The 18,436-nt window shown below is 37.9% G+C and overlaps 1 protein-coding gene across 2 annotated transcripts in view; it reads left to right on the forward strand.

Annotated features, from left to right (window-relative positions):
• Positions 1-18,436, forward strand: part of LOC126757611 (uncharacterized) — a 245,923-nt gene that overhangs the window by 215,834 nt on the left and 11,653 nt on the right. For both annotated transcript variants that reach the window (XM_050471637.1, XM_050471638.1), the window contains 4 exons: positions 9,124-11,344; positions 11,467-11,661; positions 17,469-17,634; positions 17,697-17,850. In XM_050471637.1, coding sequence (XP_050327594.1) covers positions 9,124-11,344; positions 11,467-11,661; positions 17,469-17,634; positions 17,697-17,850 — 2,736 coding nt within the window. The remainder of the gene's footprint in view (positions 1-9,123; positions 11,345-11,466; positions 11,662-17,468; positions 17,635-17,696; positions 17,851-18,436) is intronic.

An 18,436-nucleotide genomic window follows, 5' to 3' on the forward strand; every position in this document is an offset into this window, starting at 1 on the left:
GTTGCTACATTTAAGTTTACAACAAAATGAGATATGCAAATATTAAACAGCAACTAAAATAAAACTACAACAACAAAAAATAAACTACAACAACAACAACAAACAATAACTAAAATTAGGCTAAAACAACAAAAAGTGGACTACAACAACAAAAACATATAACAACAATAACAACAACAAACACTAACTAAAATAAAGCTGAGACAACAAAAAGTAAACTAAAACAAAAACAGACAACAACAACAACAATACAAAATAAAAATGAAACAACAGCGATTGCTTGAAATTGTAAGTTTAAGTTTTCACATATTTCACGTTTCCCGCTACATGAGGCGTCACTGGTCAAGTGTCGAGCGGCGCCACTTAACACGCTAGCAACATGTTGCAATTGGCGCGCCTCACATGTGTCCCCAGCAAACCAGCTGGTAAATCATAGCTCGCTATTGACTTTAGTTGTTGTTAATTTTGCGTTGTGGTTGTTGTTTGCATAGGCCTTGCCACATATTATGCAAGACAGACTCACTTAGGATACGAGACAAAGTGTACGCTCGTATGTATTCATTCGTTTGCTTACATTTCGCTTTGCTTTATCATCATCTTTGTCCGATTGCATTTTTATTAATTAGTCAGCTTTTAAGCGCTGATAATTTCATTGGGATTAATTGAGCCTGTTTTATTGCAAAATTGTGACATCCATCAATACAGTGGATTTAAAAGTTTTTTTGGTTTTCATTTTTATTTTATCTTTTCAAAAATACGGACAATATAGCAAACAATTATGTAGCGCAAATTGGTTATTTGGGTATAGAAAATAATTTATATAATAAATAAGTGAGAATATGAGGGCACAGTTTTGCAAGTACGAGGGTTGTCTTTTGTAATACGAAGTTAAAGAACAAAAACATATTTAGTCATTGAAAATTATAAATATTCAGCATTAAGATCTATACCCTTTTGCCCGCCTTAGAACCAATTCTCGAAGCTCCATTCCCTCTCTGATCGAATTATCTCCAAAACATGCGTTTTGAACGAACAACCACTTCTTCAGGTGTTGAAAAAAGTTGACTTCTTATTTTATTTTTTACTTACAAGAATGAAAAGAAGTCATTCGATGCCAAGTCAGGACTATGCGGCATGTGACTCATGAAATCGATGTTTTGAGTGCTCAAAAATGAAGTTGTTTAAGTGGATGTGTGAGAGGTCGCATTGGCGTGGTGAAAAATAATCCATCTTCGGCGGTTGGTTTTCCAAATTTCTTGAATGTTAACTCACATACAAATGGTTGTGTACTACTCAGAGTTTACTATTTGGCGTTATTATAGTGTTAAGGTTTCGACAAACAGTCAAAAGTTCATGCAATATTGAATGCATCAATAGTTTCCGGAACAACAACTGATTTTGAATGAACTTCACGAAATTCGGTATGGAATGATCTAGAACCTCAATTTAATTTGCTATACCATCGATAAACATTGACCTTTGGAGCTTTATCGCCAAAACTTGAATGAAGTACGTCGATTCAAGTCGACAGTGGAAAAAAAAATCGCTCGAAACTGTTCGGGACTAAAATCCGTTTTTAGACCGAGATGAATATTTTAAGTTACTGTAAGCAACCCAAATGGGGATTGTATTTCAAAATGTTCTAAGTACGTACAGTAACCAAAATGCCAAACTTTACTATAAAGTTGGAGTTGCAGCTCTAGGGTCGTCAAATCGTGAAATATAAAAGGCAACCTTCTTCTTCTTCACTGGTGTAGACACAGCTTACTCGGTTATAGCCTAAATAACAACAGCCCGCCAGTCGCTTCTTCTTTTCACTACTTGACGTTAATTCAAGATACCAAGTACTGACAGGTCCTTCTCCATCTGATCTCTCCAACGGAGTGGAGATCTTCCTATTCCTCTACTGCCATCGGCGAAAACCTTTAAAGCTGGAACCTTCTCTTCTATCCGCATAACATGACCTAGCCAGCGTAGCCGCTGTCTCTTGACCCGCTCAACTATGTCAATATCACCGTATCCTTCGACGCAAATGACGGTAAATCTTCCTTAAACCGTTTCCCTCAAACACTCCTACGCAGGACGCGAATGAGAAGGGACTGGTAGAATTTGGTCTTTGTTCGTCGGGAGAGGTGTTTACTTTTCAATTGCCTACTTAGACCAAAGTATCATTTCCTGGCAAGAGTGATTTCGCGTTGGATTTCAAAGGCTACTTACGTAGTACAATAAAGCTACCTAAATTGTTGAATAATCTGCATCGTCTCCGTAAACTTCACAAATTTCATTGGTGGCTTGCGTGGCCTCCTTCCCTTTTTTATACGAAAATTTCAAAATGGTGAGAATTTCTGTAACTTTTTTTCAACCTCCCCGAAATTTATTTTTTTTTTTTTTTTATAGTCAAAAAGCTGGAGGTGATAGAGTAAACCATGTCTGTAAACCATCACTATCCTTGTCCTCCCACGGCTTCTGGAAATAAGAAAAGAGAAAATCGAACGTCGTCCAATCAGACTTTAATAAATACGTTTTTGTATGTATAAAAAATTATTTAAACATTTCCATACAAAATGGCGGTTAATCTTCAGAATCCACTTTTTCATATGCTTTGTTTGTTAAATAAAATTTAACTTCAATAAAAATTTAAAAAATAATAATATCAAATTAATAACTAAAATACACAAGATAATCGACATAATTCAAGAGCATTCCGCATGAACGACTTTCACCTTGTCTGCCGCCAGTGGACGCAAATATAGATTAGCACAACGCCTTCTTATTATCAATAGCACGTCGCTCACGCGGTCAATCAATCAGGCGACGAGCCGCTTTGGCGGACAAACTTTCAGCAAAATTTCACTGCAATCAAACAAAATGCGGCTTTTAATTAACATTTGTGGCAATTAATTTAACATAAATAGAGCATGCCACAAATAAGTGGCAGCATATAAAAAAATACATAAACATATTTCTTATGTGAAGCACTTGCCACATATACAATAAACAAGCATGCGGTAGCAGCTTTGCTTGCGAAATTCGTGCAACACCTGCCCACGTACGAAAGATTATCTGCCACAGTATGCTTTTTATGCGCCAAAATTCGTTTATATTTCATGTAAGTATGTATATTTGTTTGTAGCGAGCTGTGATGTGTTGACAGGCATTCTGGCTGAAGCCACGGAACCTGTCTGCCCATCAGCGCGCGTAATGAAATTTACCTGAAAAGCACTTTAAAAGCGCTCTTCAGCGAACACAAGCTGCCACACATATTATTGAATATATATTTTGATTTATGTAGGTATGTTTGTTTGCGCCACAAGTCAATCCGTTGCATAGTCAGTTGATGCATGTGCCTGCCTTGCGCCGTCAAGCCGGGTAACATCAGCAAGTGGCTGCCACAAATTTCATACAATGAAGTGGGTCAGACTTACGGCCACAACGACAAAGTGCCACCACGAACGTTACGCCACGCTTGAAGGTAGCAACCCACGCAGCTGCCGTACACACGGCGAGTGAAATGACCGAAATGACTGAGCAGCCAAGTCGCTCCGGAAAATGGTTAACAAAATGAAAAGTGGAGCGCAAAGAATTAGTTTTGCCTACATGTCAGGCAGTCAGGTAGTAAGTCAGTCAGTTAGTTAGTCAGTCAGTTAGTTAGTCAGTCAGTCAGTCAGTTAGCTAGTCAGGCAGTCAGTCATGCAGTCATTCAGTCAGCTGATAATTTTAAAGCATGCCACATTCGTTAGTACCACATAATGCCAATTCAGTTGGGCTGCCACTCGGACGCGGCGTCCATCACTAAGTCACTCAGTCATTCATCTAAAAGCCGTCCAGCCGTTGAGTAGCAACAACGGTAACATCATTTTGCAACACAACTGCGCATTTGTCAAAAATTTCACACAACTTGCCACATGCTGTGCGCAACAAACATACTACCACATATTTTCGTACTTGAAACACCACTACTAACAACAAAAGTAGTAAAGTGTGGTAGTCGTTGCAGTGGCGGAGCAGAAATTAGCGCATCTGCGCTGCAACTCGCAGTGGCACAAAGTTTTCAATTTACTTGTACTTACCACTGCCATTGCTGGAGCTAGCCGCCGCTACAGTGTCCGTGCATTTCGCGCTTCGCTTCATTTTGTGCTGTCCGTAATCGCTGCAACGTCAATGTTGCAATTAGAGTTGCCGTTGGCTACCGTTTGCTGCATGCAACCGCAAAAGGTAACTCACTCAGTCGCCTTCGCCGTTTTATCTATCGCATTATATTTATGTGTGTGTGTGTGCTTGCAGCCTACGTGTCAGTTCATTGTCGACTTGCTGCCTAACAACTGTTTATTTGTGGCTTAGCTACTAAGCAATTGCTAGATTAATTGTAATGAGCTGATATGACTGTGGCATGCAGCATTACCTACATATGTGTGTATCTATGTGTGTGTGTATGCTTGGTTGGCAGTCAAGGAAGTGCTCACGTGATTGCTACTACATATTATTGTTTGTCTCATTTGCTGAGCAACAGCATACTAGTTACTACCTTCTTGGTTTGGAAGTTTAGACTTTCCTTCTTGGCTTAGTTGCATGGCATACACTTGGAATATTGATTCTTGAGTGAGTGAGAAACTCGTTTAATTCTGTCTTCATATATGTATTCATATAATTATCGTAAATATTCTGTTGAGGCTCAATGGTTTCAGAGATGTCGGAATTTGCTGTCTCAAGACCAGTTTCCATCCGATTTACTTCAAAAGCAATATCAAAGGTTGCAACAACCTAACGAAGTGCAATTTTCTCAAACATTTCTCAAATAAGAAAATATTGAGGTTCTCAAAATCATATTTGGTTCTAATGTAAACCAAACGTTTACTACTAAAAGATTTTTTGAAATTTGGTAAAAAAATATAGTTAATTCAGCAACAGACAAGCCATAGGCATTATAGATGATTGAGGTGCGTTTTGTATATTGTTTCCTCAGATTATATAGTTTTTGTACTGCGCTTTATATTTTTTCAATATTTGAATAAGGGAAATCCATTCCATGCCATTATAAATGAACTGTTTGGACTTTATAAGTGCCGCCTTAGACCTTGTAAATCCACCACAGACCAGTTTTTCATAATATGTCAAACCCTCTAGAGGGCTCTGGACAAACAAATCGATACGCCCTACGTGCTGGTCGATTTCAAAGCTACTTCCAACAACACTGATAGTAGTTACCTGTTCGATAACATATCTAAATATGGTAACCCTGCGTTATTTATACGATTATGCAGAATTATATTGAGCACAACCGCAATGCCACTGACTACTCTGAGAGGTTAGTTCCCACCAGGGTACTCAAATGGTATTGACAACGTATGCTTTAACAACAGAACGGTCAGCGCAAATCTGTTGCTTTTGTGGTGAACGAGAAAAGACATAGTACCTGGAGCCCACGCGCAACGATTCCTCGTATCTTTGGAACTACTTTTTTGAATAAACTTAACTCATGGAGAAGTCTAATTTCTAGCTAGATCCTCATTCCAAGAAACCACTTGTGTTTTTTTTTCAGATGATAATGTATAGTCACGTGATAATTTTTCGCCTTATATCACGGTTTTGGTTTGGTGATTGGTTGTAAAAAGCAGGAACGCTTGGCTGCACTTAAGTCATCATTACGCCCAATCTGCTCCTAAGCGGAAACCAACCAAGTACCATTGAACAATTAGGTGAACTTCATGAGATTTCTAAGATACCTTGCCTCAACTATTTGAGGTCTCGACATTCGCGGAGGTAATGTTAACCAAATTTGTCAGTGCGAGACTTCAGTTCTAAGTACCATGTGATGCCTTAACTGCTTTTAATTCTCTCTTTCATAAAAGTATTGGCCTTCTGGCTTGCCTACTATGCACACAGCTCTTTAATAAGCCAACTCTGTGTTGGTGGTTTTCTAGGACCCGTTAGTGCCCTCTAAAGTCCACGCTTCTCATATCCTAACATACCGATTTGGATATGAGACGTATGGGAAAGATATTATCTATTGTAATCACCAAAAAAATAAGAAAAACTTGAGTGGCTGAAATGAAACACAAAAGCCACGCAAAAATAAATACCACTGCAATGCGACACACATAATTTTATTGCTGTAGTCAATTATGTTGCACTAATTTATGTGGCATGCACAACATGTTCACCTGATTGCCACAAACGTTAATGAAATGCCATAATGTTTGGCATAACTTCACAACATGCACTGGCACATTTGCGGCAATCAGCCAGACAGTCAGACAGTCGGTCAGTTAGTCAGTCAAACAATTTGCTGCAAATGCAATCAACAATGTTGCAAGTGGCACGCAGCACTTAAATTTTGTGGCGATTTCAGCTGATGTGTTGCATGTTCAAGAGCGTCTGCGATGATATTGAGTTGTTGTTCGCCAGTAGTGCTGGCACTAAATGAGAGTAACTAAGTCCGTGTACAGTTAAGTGTGTATGTAATAAACGAACTTTGCATGCGCTCGTCGAAACGATGCGAAACGAACATGCCATAAGCGATTGATTGATGGCGGTAAACGAACTGACAGCCCCAGCCATAACCATCAAGATGTGGCAGATTGGCAACTGAAAAGTCAGTACATTTTTATGCAAATCATAAGAGCAACACGAGGGCTTTGCGAAGCCGAAGCCCTGTCTAAGCCCTACTCGACGTAATTACATGCTTAGTTTAGTTTATAATTGAAGTAATGGCTTATTACAATTTTGTATGACCATAAGCCCTGCAAGCGCAAAAAGTAAAGGGAATCGCCACACTCTGCGGCATTAAAACCGCTCTCACCTACACCCCACCCTAAGTATTATTAAATATGCAAAGTGCAACATATGTAAAATGAATCGCTTGCCATTACAAGCCAAAGAATTCAATTAATCAATTCGAGCATTTGTGTACTTAGAGCCGAATGGTCCTTCAGCAAGCTCATTGTGCTGTCTTCAGCTAGTTCTTCACATATAATTATATTTACACATGTACGAATGTGTGTGTGTGTGTGTTTGTGGCAAAATACCTCAAGTTAAATCAATAATAATAACAAATTGTTGCATTTTCCATTGGCCATTTGCTTTCGCACGCATCCATCACTGACAGGCGAACTATTGATTTCTACTTTGGTCCCAGCGCAGGACCCTGCCCATCACAGCATGTCATTACGAATTTTACTTGGCATGTGGCATCGACATTGGCCAGTTGATTTGAATAGTGATTTGAGCGTTTATGCAGATGGATTGATTGTTAATAGCTTTGGTGCACTCTTATGCTAAGCTAGTCGTTAACTAGACGCGACGTCAATTTTTGCAACGAACAGCACATTGGCGCCACAATCGTATATTGATAGAATTTTCTCAAGGGATTGGTGTACTGAAGTAAACATAAAATTTTCAGCGGAAAGTTTACATAAAAGATTTTTAGGTTGGTCGGTCACTTTGTATGTCAGCTTATATTGCAGCGTTACTTTAGACAATAATACATGTCAAATTTTGTGAAGAAATCAAGTCAAATGAAAGGATTTTCCATAAAAAGACGTGACTCCGATCATTTAGTTCATATGAAAGCTATGTGCTAGATTGGTCCGATATGATTGATTCCAACAAATGAGTGGCTTTTTGGAGAAGCGTGTGCAAGGTTTCAGCTCGATATCTCAAAAACTGAGATGGGTTGTACTACTCTGACGCTATTCAGGCTACTTAAGAGGACTCAGAAGCAGGTAATCAAAATTGCTGTGCTGAGAAATATGATGGAAATCCATTTTCTTCCACTTCTTCTTTGGTAGTACAACGGAGGAACGGTCTGGACCGAGAACTTAAAGTTCGCCAGTAGCCTCTATCCTTTGCGAGGTTATGCCAGTTGTACTTACATCCCAATACAGGTGTATTGAAGTTAAAATAAAATTTGATTATTCCATTGAATGCTTCCATGATTGACATGACCTAATCAGTGCATTCGTTAAATTTGTATACGTTTAACTATATCCATGGATACAATTTGTGATACAGTTCGAACCGGAGAAACCTTGTGCCTGATTCATCAGCTTCCATACAATCGATAAATTTGTATAGCGTTTGTTTACGACTTTGTCTGGCGATTTTTACAGCAACAACGGTGGTAATTTTGTGTGTTTCAGTTTTATTGTAGCTGATAACAAAAAATTATTGGTGAAGTTATTCTTTCCTTTGAGTAGATTTTGAGGTCATCGAAAACTTAATGAGTCATCCGTTACCTCTGTTATGACGATAACATCAAAAAAGATAAAGAAACAGTTGCATCAGACTTTTATCAAATTTATAATCGACTAAAACATTTTGGTTATTTTTAGCCCAAAGCTGGACTTTTCAAAAGTTAAATCCAAGAAAAAGATGCTTGAAACACGTAGCACCAAAAACTGCCTGGCGCTCTAAAAAATCATCTTATCGCGCCATGTTGACCGACTTTCGATGCCTGAGATCTTGACTTTTCGATGACATTTGGTTCTATTGGTAACCAAGATTTTAATATCATTTTTCCGGAAAAACATCGATTCAGGCATTGGAACAAAACATCACGCTTGTCATTCCTCAGTTACCAGTGGAAATGCTCTAACGAGTCAACGAAAATTGGACTCAACGGATGGACCATCTGAGACGTAGCCGCGGTCAACATTTGAAAGAGATAATTTTCAAAAAAAAAAAAAAAAAAAATGCCAAAGAATATTCTTTCGAATGATAATAAACATTCCCCATTAAATTTGAAGTTTCTGTGTTTTATCTTTAAAAAAGTAGAGAACCTCGAAATGAATCACCCGTTTGGTCATATTTGATCAGATAGTAAATGTTAAGGGTGTTTTCGGTGACTTTATAGGAAAAATATTTCTGGTTATACCTTATATTCCCTATCGTAAATGGTATTGAAAAGATTATTAGATTTTTTTTGTTGGTTAGAATAGGTCTGAACTAGAAATCAATTGAATTGTATCAACATGGCAACTTTAATTATATATATGACTGTTGAACTTCGGTTATTATCGTATTTATGCAAATCATGTTCGTTAACTCCACACATATGTTCATCTAATTTACAACTAAACTAACCAATTTTCTTATGCATCTTCTTCTACTTTTCGTTAACTGCAGGCAGCTCCACAGAATTGGCACCATCGCTTTTGGGCATCTACGACACCTTGACGAGTGCGCTCGAGGCTAGCAACAAAAATACAAACGATAACATTAACAACAATAATAATAGTAACATAAATCAGCAGAACAGCAGTGGCGAAAATATAAAAATAAGCGAAAACGGCGACGAGAACGCCTACAGCATTGACGAGCATTCTAACGGTAATGTAAGCATTGCAAGCAATCACAGCGACTCACCGACGCTCAGCAATAAGAGTAGTCGCAGTTCAAGTTTCAGCGCAGAGGAAAAGTTAAGCGCCGAATATAGTTTCCATATAGACGGTTACAACAACAACAATAACAATAATTGTAGCGACAGCAACAGTAATAAGAGTAATTGTTACGCTGTAGGGGAAGAGCGGCAGCAACCTTCACATTCGCCTTCACCTGCGCTACCAAAGCGACAGTTAAACGAACAGTCCCCAGAGATCGGAACTTTTTTGAGTGCTTCTACTGACAGCGGCTTTGGCGGCGGTCGCAACACCACGCTTGCTTTGCTCAACCTCGCCTATAGCAACAGCCACAACAACAGCTTTCACGGCGTCCACAATCACAACATAAAACACACTTACAGTGCGAGTAGTCGCAGTCTCAATTCGCTCTCATCGTCGTCCTCGTGCAGTCAACGCAGTAGCAGCAGCGGCAGTGGAAGCGGCAGCGGTAGCGCATGTCATAATAGCCCAACAGGCTCACGCTTGTCGCGCGAAACGCCATTCGTCCACAGCTCGGGCAGCGGCGGCAGTCTCAACAGCCCCAGCAAACATCGCAATCAAATACGCATACTGTCACCCAATGTCCAGCGCATAATTACACACTCTGATGCGGAGCGCGTGGAAACTGTGGACATAGACGCGCTACAGCAACAACCCACACACTTGACGAGTCCAACACAATCGCCAGCGCTGCATCACCGGTACGTGAAAAAAGCGCCACCACCAAGCGCGACTTCAACGCCGAACAGCATACACAAAGTAAAGCTCTCACATATACCGCTCTCTAAGATTACCGGGAAGTTAACGCAGTCGGGTAGCGAATTAGTTGAGACCTTCGATTCCAGTTCCGAGTACTTAGATGCGCTCAACTTTCACTCGTATACTGAGGCGAAGCCCGCGCGCGGTCTAAAGAAGCCACCGACGCCGGCTGTAGTTGCCATACCGTGTTTGGAGGGTTCTACTGGCGATGGTGAGGTTACACCGACAAATCAAAATACCTCAGCCGTAAAAACGAACGATTCCCTTGGCGCTTTCAACTTTAGCGCAAACTACAAGTTATCACTGCCGAATTATGAACGCCAAGAAAGTATTAAACTAATTGAAATGGAGCAATTGGCCACCACATCGCAAATGTTAACTGCCGCATGTGCACCGCCGCCACCAACCAGCTTGCCACTGGCGGTGGAACACCAACAAAATCACAATCACAATAATAATAATATAAACAACAATAATAATATCTCTAGCGCGCTCAATACACCACCACCAATACCATCCAAAGAGTTTATCGCCACTGCACCTTTGTCACCCTCTGATTTTGTAGAGACTTTGAACTATCCGCTAATCACAAAAGACCTCGCATCGCTTACACTCAATGAAAAGGACAGCATGAACTCATCCATGACAAGTGTTGAACTCATCGAAGCTATTAATAAGCCAGTGATCTCTAAACCTTTAGTGCGCAGCTCGTCGGCAGCCTGTGCCTCAACTGTGTCCGGTTCACCGATGCTCACCTATGCGCGCTCTAAAAGCTTGGCAGCGAAGGCCAATACTTTGGGCGGTGCAGTACCAATAAAATTGCCCACTGCACAGCAGTTGGAAGAGCTTGAGGAGGCGAGCAAAATGTCGGCGGAGAGCTTAGATCGCCTAACTGATATTAAGTCAAAGTTTTCGCCAAAAGAGTCACGCAAAGGTGGTCCAATGCTGCCAGAGATTGCCAAACTCAAACATCGTCCGCTTTCTTCGTCTTCCATTTGCTCAACATCGTCTAGTTCTAGTTCCGGTTCGGATCATCTGAATGGCAAGCTGGCCACATCGTATTTGGCGAGTGTTGAGAGTCTGGCCGATCAAAGTGAGAATGAACTTATGGATCCGCATAGTGGTATGACAGTTTTAGAGCGCGCTATGCTAGAGATAGTCGACTCTGAACGCAGTTTTGTGGAGGACTTGGGGCAGGTCATAAAAGGGTGAGTGGCAAAAATCGATTTTAAAACTCTAAATTCCTTTTTCTCTTAGTCATTTCACAAAACAATATTTCGGAATATTTATCTTAATTTTAATTTTTAACTTTTTTAATATCATTTTACAGTTATCTATCGGATTGGAGGGAACGTGCCTGCCTACGTTATGACGAACTGAAAATACTCTTCTCAAATATTGAAGAGATTTATGAGTTCAACTCGACGCTCCTGAAGCAGTTAATCAACTCTGGTATGGACCCAGGAAAAATAGCGAAATGTTTTATAGAATTGCGCGAAAGATTTGATGTATACACAACATATTGGTAAGTGAAAATCCAAGGACAAGACAGAAAATTTACAAATTTAAACATTTTATTATGGTATTAAGGAAAAAAGATTGAATCCCCTTTTTCGGGCTGTTTTAAGGATATGAGAAAAATTTAAATTTTGAAACAAAATTGCGGTTTCTTTTTTCAAGGGAACCTCTCCGAACGACAGTGATGCTTGGAACCCGTCCTAACTGAAAGAAATTAATCTCTATAATATTATTTTACATTTACTTCTCACATACTTGTTCAGTAAACATCTCGCAGCACAGTCAGCTCTTAGACTTAGACTTAGAGGAATCGTTCCTAATAGTCGTCTGTAATAAGGTCATTCTAAGAAACAAGTACCCGTTTCTAACTAATACAAAGCATTTTTGAAATTCTTTAGAATTAAACTTAAATTCAATTCCCAATACTGCCTTCCCTTCCAGAGAAGATTGCCATAGGGGTGAGATGGACAGAGAAACAGGGACTAGTGTCTATACGGATGGGTCCACAGTAGATAATCGAGTGGAAGGTTGTGTCTTTTCTACAAAAATAGATACCAGAAACGTCTTTCGACTACCAGAGCAGTGCTCGGTTTTCCAAGCGGTGATCACAGTAATTAAAAAATACTTATTCTAACATTGAGTGCGACCATAACACGAAATATATTTATACAAGTTCTGTCGCAAAAGAAACAGAACTTTTTAAATATAACTGTTTCTGGTGGCGCCACCTATTGGTGGGTATATGAAATAAAAAGTTTGATCTCTTGTTAACATTTCGTAAAAATTTTAAGACAATTGGATAACTACAATCGATGTTATCGATCAAAAAGTGACAGCAGCTTTTGGTCATGGGTCGTAAAATGCATTTTGAACAAAGAGCAAATATTAAATTTTGTTTTAAACTTGGGAAAACGTTTACTGAAACATTTCAAATGATGAAAAAAGTTTATGGTGATCAGTGCCTATCCCGTATTAATGTGCATGAGTGGTTTAAGCGATTCCAAGAAGGTCGCGAGGATCTCTGTGACGATCAGAAGTCGGTCGTCTTCAGAAGTCCAAAATAAAGACAATGATGATTTGTTTTTACGATTTCGAGGGTATTGTACACCGAGAGTTCGTCTCACCTGGCCGAACGATTAATGCTGTGTTTTACCTTGGTGTTATGAAGCGTGCTCGACCACAATACCGTGCTCGACCACAATACCGTGAGGTAGGGTCCTGGCGCCTGTTGCACGATAATGCGCCGTGTCATCGGTCGACGCTTGTCACTGATTTTTTGACAAAAAACTCCATATTAACCATTAATCACTCACCCTACTCACCTGATCTGGCACCCTGTGATTTTTACCTATGTGGAAAACTTCATTTGCCCATGAAAGGACACTGGTTTCAGGACATTTCAGCTATCCAAAAGGCGACGACCGATATTCTCAAGAGCATTCCGTAAAATGACCTTAAACACTCATTTGAAATGCTAATTGACCGGGCTAAACGCTGTATCAAAGCACAAGGAAACTACTTTGAATAAAAAATATAACTTTTGAAAAATATTAATTTTTTGTTGTTTTTTTTAACAGTCCTGTTTCTTTTGCGACAGACCTTGTATATTAGAGTGATTCAAAAAAAAATTTTTTTTTTTTTCGTTTGGTACTCTGAAAAATAGGTTCCTAGAATCACTCTATTGTATATACAGATAGCTAAGCGGCTTTGAAATCATTAAAGTGTCTTAGGGTCTATCGAAGATAGTGAAAGAATCCATTTATCTTGATTTCTTTATGGGCTTAACAACCTATTTCACTGTAATGGGTTCCACGCTCTATGCAAATAAATGGAGGAAAATATTCGCAACTATTTGTCGAGCGTGTCTTGGCGATGTCTCGCATATGCAATATAATATATAATAATATCCTGATGAAGGCACATGGTAGTTCAGAGAGATCATATTAGAGTGAGGAAATTTTAGTCTTTGTGGTTTCAATCGTCCTCCTAAAGGTTTAGGTTCGTCGTCAGATATACATCCCACCTAGGTTTTACATTAATCTAAAAGCTAAGATGGCATAAGAGATTTGACAGGCTGAAAATCGATATTTTTAGAATTCTAAACTAGCCGTACCTTATACGTCATCTTACTTTTAGCGTAAAAGAATGATAATAATACCGAAAGTTGCTTTTAATTACGTCAAACACTTTACTTTCTTGTTTTGCTATTGCATATTAAGTGTGCGACTGTACTAAAACATGTCTGAAAATAAAACGTTGCCTACATTTAGGAGAGTGTTGAAAACTTCGCTAAATAAGTTGGGGAATATTAAAGGAAAAGAACCAAAATTTAACTGAAAGAGAAATAAAACTGTTTCTAATAAAAAATAACACATAAAAGGAAAACCTGCTTGAATGCAGGAATAATGCTTAGCTTGGCCTTGCATGTCTAATGATCGGTCAATAGTTTTTTAGTTCTTTGTAATTTCCTGTTCAATACATATAAACATGTATTGCCGCTTCTTTCTCGTTTGTCTGATCAGATTTCGCACAAGCGACTTGCCAATTTCGTGTGGCTGATTTTATTATTTCAAATTCATACGATTTTCTTTTCACCCGAACGGACACCAAATTAAATTTTATTTGCACACCAAAAGCAATGGTGCATGGCAACAACAACAGCGCTAGTAGCCAGCTTTACGATGCCCCAACATGGTTAATCAGTTAACAGAGCATGAAAGTGGTAGAAGCGTGTTCTAGTAAAACAGAAAGAGAAATAAATGAAATTTAAAACAGAAAAAAAAACAATAAGAAACTAAACCAGAAGAAAACGCTGATCTTGATTTCTTTACGAGAACAACAAGGTAGAAATTAGAAAAGCGAAGAAAAATTGCGCTTTTGCGGTTTCCCATTGTGTGCACACAACTTTCTTAGTAGACACTGTGCAGATAGCTAGAATATTGCCTGCAGAACTTAGTTGCTGGCCTAACGCGAATGTGGCAGACAGCAGTGCAGCGAGTGATAGCATAACAGCGATAGACACGCAGCCAGTTGAGACGACAGTCCAGTTACTTCATTTGGCAAACGGCCAGCCAGCTAGTCGGCCAAGCAATCAAGCAGCCAGTTAACTATGCAGACAGTCATGCCGTCCGCCACAAACACACAAAACATACACGCAGATAGGTGTCTAGTTAGCTTGCTCGCTAGACAGTTAGACAAGCGCTGAGTGCTGCTCCACTAGCTGCCTCCAAAAGCGCGCAGCGCTGTAACCAAACTGGTGGATATGGATGGTCGCTTAGATTGGTGGCTGCTTAGAAGTTCGTTGCTGTCAAACACGCCATCTATTTCTTACTTGCTGTCTGTTTGTTGTTATAGTTATTGTTATTTTTATTGTTTTTGCGCTTATACGCTTCGCTGGCATTCATATTTACTACAACTTGGAGGCATAGTTGGAGTCTTGAGCTCCGCTAGATTCGCTGATAGATATTCAGCATGAAGTGATGACATTACCAATAAGCCATTCAGACAGTTCTGGGCTAACTGTGCAAAACTGCGCTGCAAAGCTTTCGTGGGAGTGCTGCGCTATCAGTGCGCTGGCGGTTGTTTTCTGTCACTGTCAGTTAGTTGAGTGCACGCTGACAGGCGAACAAAACACGTTTCGAGTACTTGTTGCATGCTTGCAAGTTGCCACAGCACACCGTGTTGGAATCTCTTATTGGCAACAACAACAAAAGCAAATGCAAGAAATAGTAAATGAAAAATGTAAAAATGACGATTTCATGATTGTGATTTGCATTCTTTGGTGCTGCCATCACGCTACCACCAAATGGCGGGCTGCAGCGCCTCACCACCCTCAGGCTCGCCTTGGCCGCTTTGAGTGACATTCTGTCGCTTTGGTATTTGACTCCTACTGTCAGTGCAATTTATGTGCTGTACTTGCATATTTTTTATTGCTAAAGCTTTGCGTTTTTGACAGTTGCACTTTGGCTGGCATTTGAAACTTTTGTTTGCAGTGACCCTGCCAGCGGTTGGAATTCTCAATTTGACAATGGTGATTTTTATTGGGCGATAAGTACATATTTGTTTTGTTTGTCGGAGTAATAAAAAAAATAAAAAGAAATGATTAGTAAGACAATAAACATTTAAGCTTGACTCGGAATAGAGTTCAAAATTAATTCGAATTGAGTTATTAAATCTCAAATGTTGTTTTTCAACTGAACAATCATAGCGTTCCCAAAGAGGAGCACATTTTTTATGTAATAATATGACATTAAAAAAGAAAAGAAAAGAAAAAACGCGAATTTCGTTTGCACCGAAGCTATAATACCCTCCACAGATCCAAAAAATTCTATACAAGAAATAATTTAATTGGAAATTAGACAGCGTTTAATAAAGCATATATTTTTAAGAGCCTTCGTAAAAATGTTGTTAAGATAGAGTTGCCACCTTTATACAAATTCTAAATTAATATAATAAAACAAAAAATTATTTTCTTAATTTACAGTACAAAAAATATTATTAAATACTTACGTTAATATATTAATCGAACAGAGTTGCCACCCTTAATAAACAAAAAATAAGAAGATATAAATAAGTATAATATAGTTACATTCTTTTATATAAATAATAATTTAAAAATTGACAGCGAAAATTGCAACAAAAATGTTACTGAGTTGCCACCTGAATGCAAACAAAATTTAGTAAAAAATATATAATTAATTGTGAAATTTGTTAGTGTTTAATAAAAAACATATTTTCAAGCACTTGCGTTAAAATTTTGTTAAAAAAGGGCAGCCACCTTTGTTCAAATTCTATATACATACATACATACATACATACATACATATGTACGTACATATATCATATAACATACAATTATTCTCTTAATTTACAGTACAAAAAATTTTCTTATATGATAGCGTTAAAATATCAATCGAACAGAGTTGCCACCCTTAATAAAATACAATAAAACAAGCAATATATGATTACTTAGTGTAAAATAAAACAATAATTATACAACAGACAGGCAAAAGTCGTAATAAGAAATGCCGAATTGGGACAGAGTTGCCACCTGACTAAAAATAATTTAATAAAAAATAAATAATTAAATTGGAAATATGACAGCGTTCAATAAAACAAATATTTTTCAAAGCTTGCTTTTAAATACTGTTAGAAAAGAGTTGCCACATTTATTCAAATTATAAAGTGTGTATATCAAATGAGGTAAAATGACTCTGTATTTACAAAGCCGAAAGTTTTCTGAAGCGATAGCGTTAAAATATTCGTTAAACAGAGCTGCCACCCTTAATAAAACACCACCCTTAATAAAACAATATAATACAAGTTGCAAAATTTCTTCATTTTTTTTTTTAAGAAAATCTAAACTAAAAAATAATATTTATTAGCCAAAATAACAAAAATGGTAAGATACCAATAAAAAGCTTGTGGCTTTAACTTTGGTGATGCCATCTTGAGGGCATCCCTTTTTAACTTCTTCAGTGCAAAATAAAATAACCAAAATGAAATGAAAAATAATTTTCGGACGATCTGAGGTCGGGTGGGGTGGTTGAATTTTTAAGGTTAACGAAAGGTTATCTCGGTTTTCGGCAAAACTACGAGTTCAATGAACAAAATTTATATGACAGAATTTACAACTTCTCAAAATGACCTGAAAATTTATGAGAAATTTTGTGTTTATTAAGAACTAGCTCCTCTAACAGAAAAAATATATTTATTACCAAAACATTTTCATAATTTAAGTTTCGTAAATATTTTAAGAAGTTTTTTATGTGAAGTCTTTGTTAACGATTTCTTCTCTTCTTCCTCTCCTTACAGTACAAGTTATCCTGAAGCCATATCACTGCTGACCAAACTGTTACAGGCCACACACACCAACGCACTGCTGACGTCCACACAAAAAATGTTGCAACACAAATTGCCACTCGGCTCATATTTGCTGAAGCCGGTGCAACGTATACTTAAATATCATCTGCTATTGGACGTAAGCGCCCTGCAAATGTTTTCTATATTTTAACTCACATCCAGTTGTTGTTTCCCTTTCAGAACCTTCGTAAGCATTGCGATGTGAAGGAAGTGTTGCAAGCCTACGAAATCATGCGGCAAGTGGCGCGTAATATCGATCAGGTGAAGCGTAAGTTGGAGCAACAAATCAGAGTTAAAGAACTGTCTGGCATATTGGACGGTTGGTTGGGACCAGGTGAGTTCAAAGAAAAAGGAATGTACATATACTTATGAAGCTTAAGGTTTTGTTACTGAAAATAAAATTAAAGAAAAATTGTTACTGGTAATAATTAATATTAGCAATTACATTGTTTTTTAACTGATAGTCAGTGTTGGTGTTATTTTGAAAAAAATTTACTAGGAAAGAGTTGCCATATGAATTTAAAAAAAGTAATGCAATAAAAATTCGCAATAGGGATAAAACACTTTTGAACACTTGTTTTTACAAATATTAATTTTCGGAGTTGCCACTTTTTTTAAATTATTTTTTTACTTAAATTAGTAATATGAAAATGTTTACTGATTTGCTAAAAAATAATATTTTGTTTTGTTTGTTTAGAACAAAATTTTGTGTTTATTTTAAATCATTAACTTTTATTGGGTTGCCAGATGTATTTAATGTAGACATAAATGGAAAGAAACAATTTTAAAAGTGTGAATACTATGAATTTTAGTTAGTAAGTTTTTTGTACAAAAAATATTATACATATTTCAGAGTTGCCACCTGACTTATTTTTTCATATAGTTTTTGGAAATTAAATGAGTTTAGTACTGTTTGCGTA

The sequence above is a fragment of the Bactrocera neohumeralis genome, chromosome 4 (assembly GCF_024586455.1).
Source record: "Bactrocera neohumeralis isolate Rockhampton chromosome 4, APGP_CSIRO_Bneo_wtdbg2-racon-allhic-juicebox.fasta_v2, whole genome shotgun sequence".
Classification (NCBI taxonomy): domain Eukaryota; kingdom Metazoa; phylum Arthropoda; class Insecta; order Diptera; family Tephritidae; genus Bactrocera; species Bactrocera neohumeralis.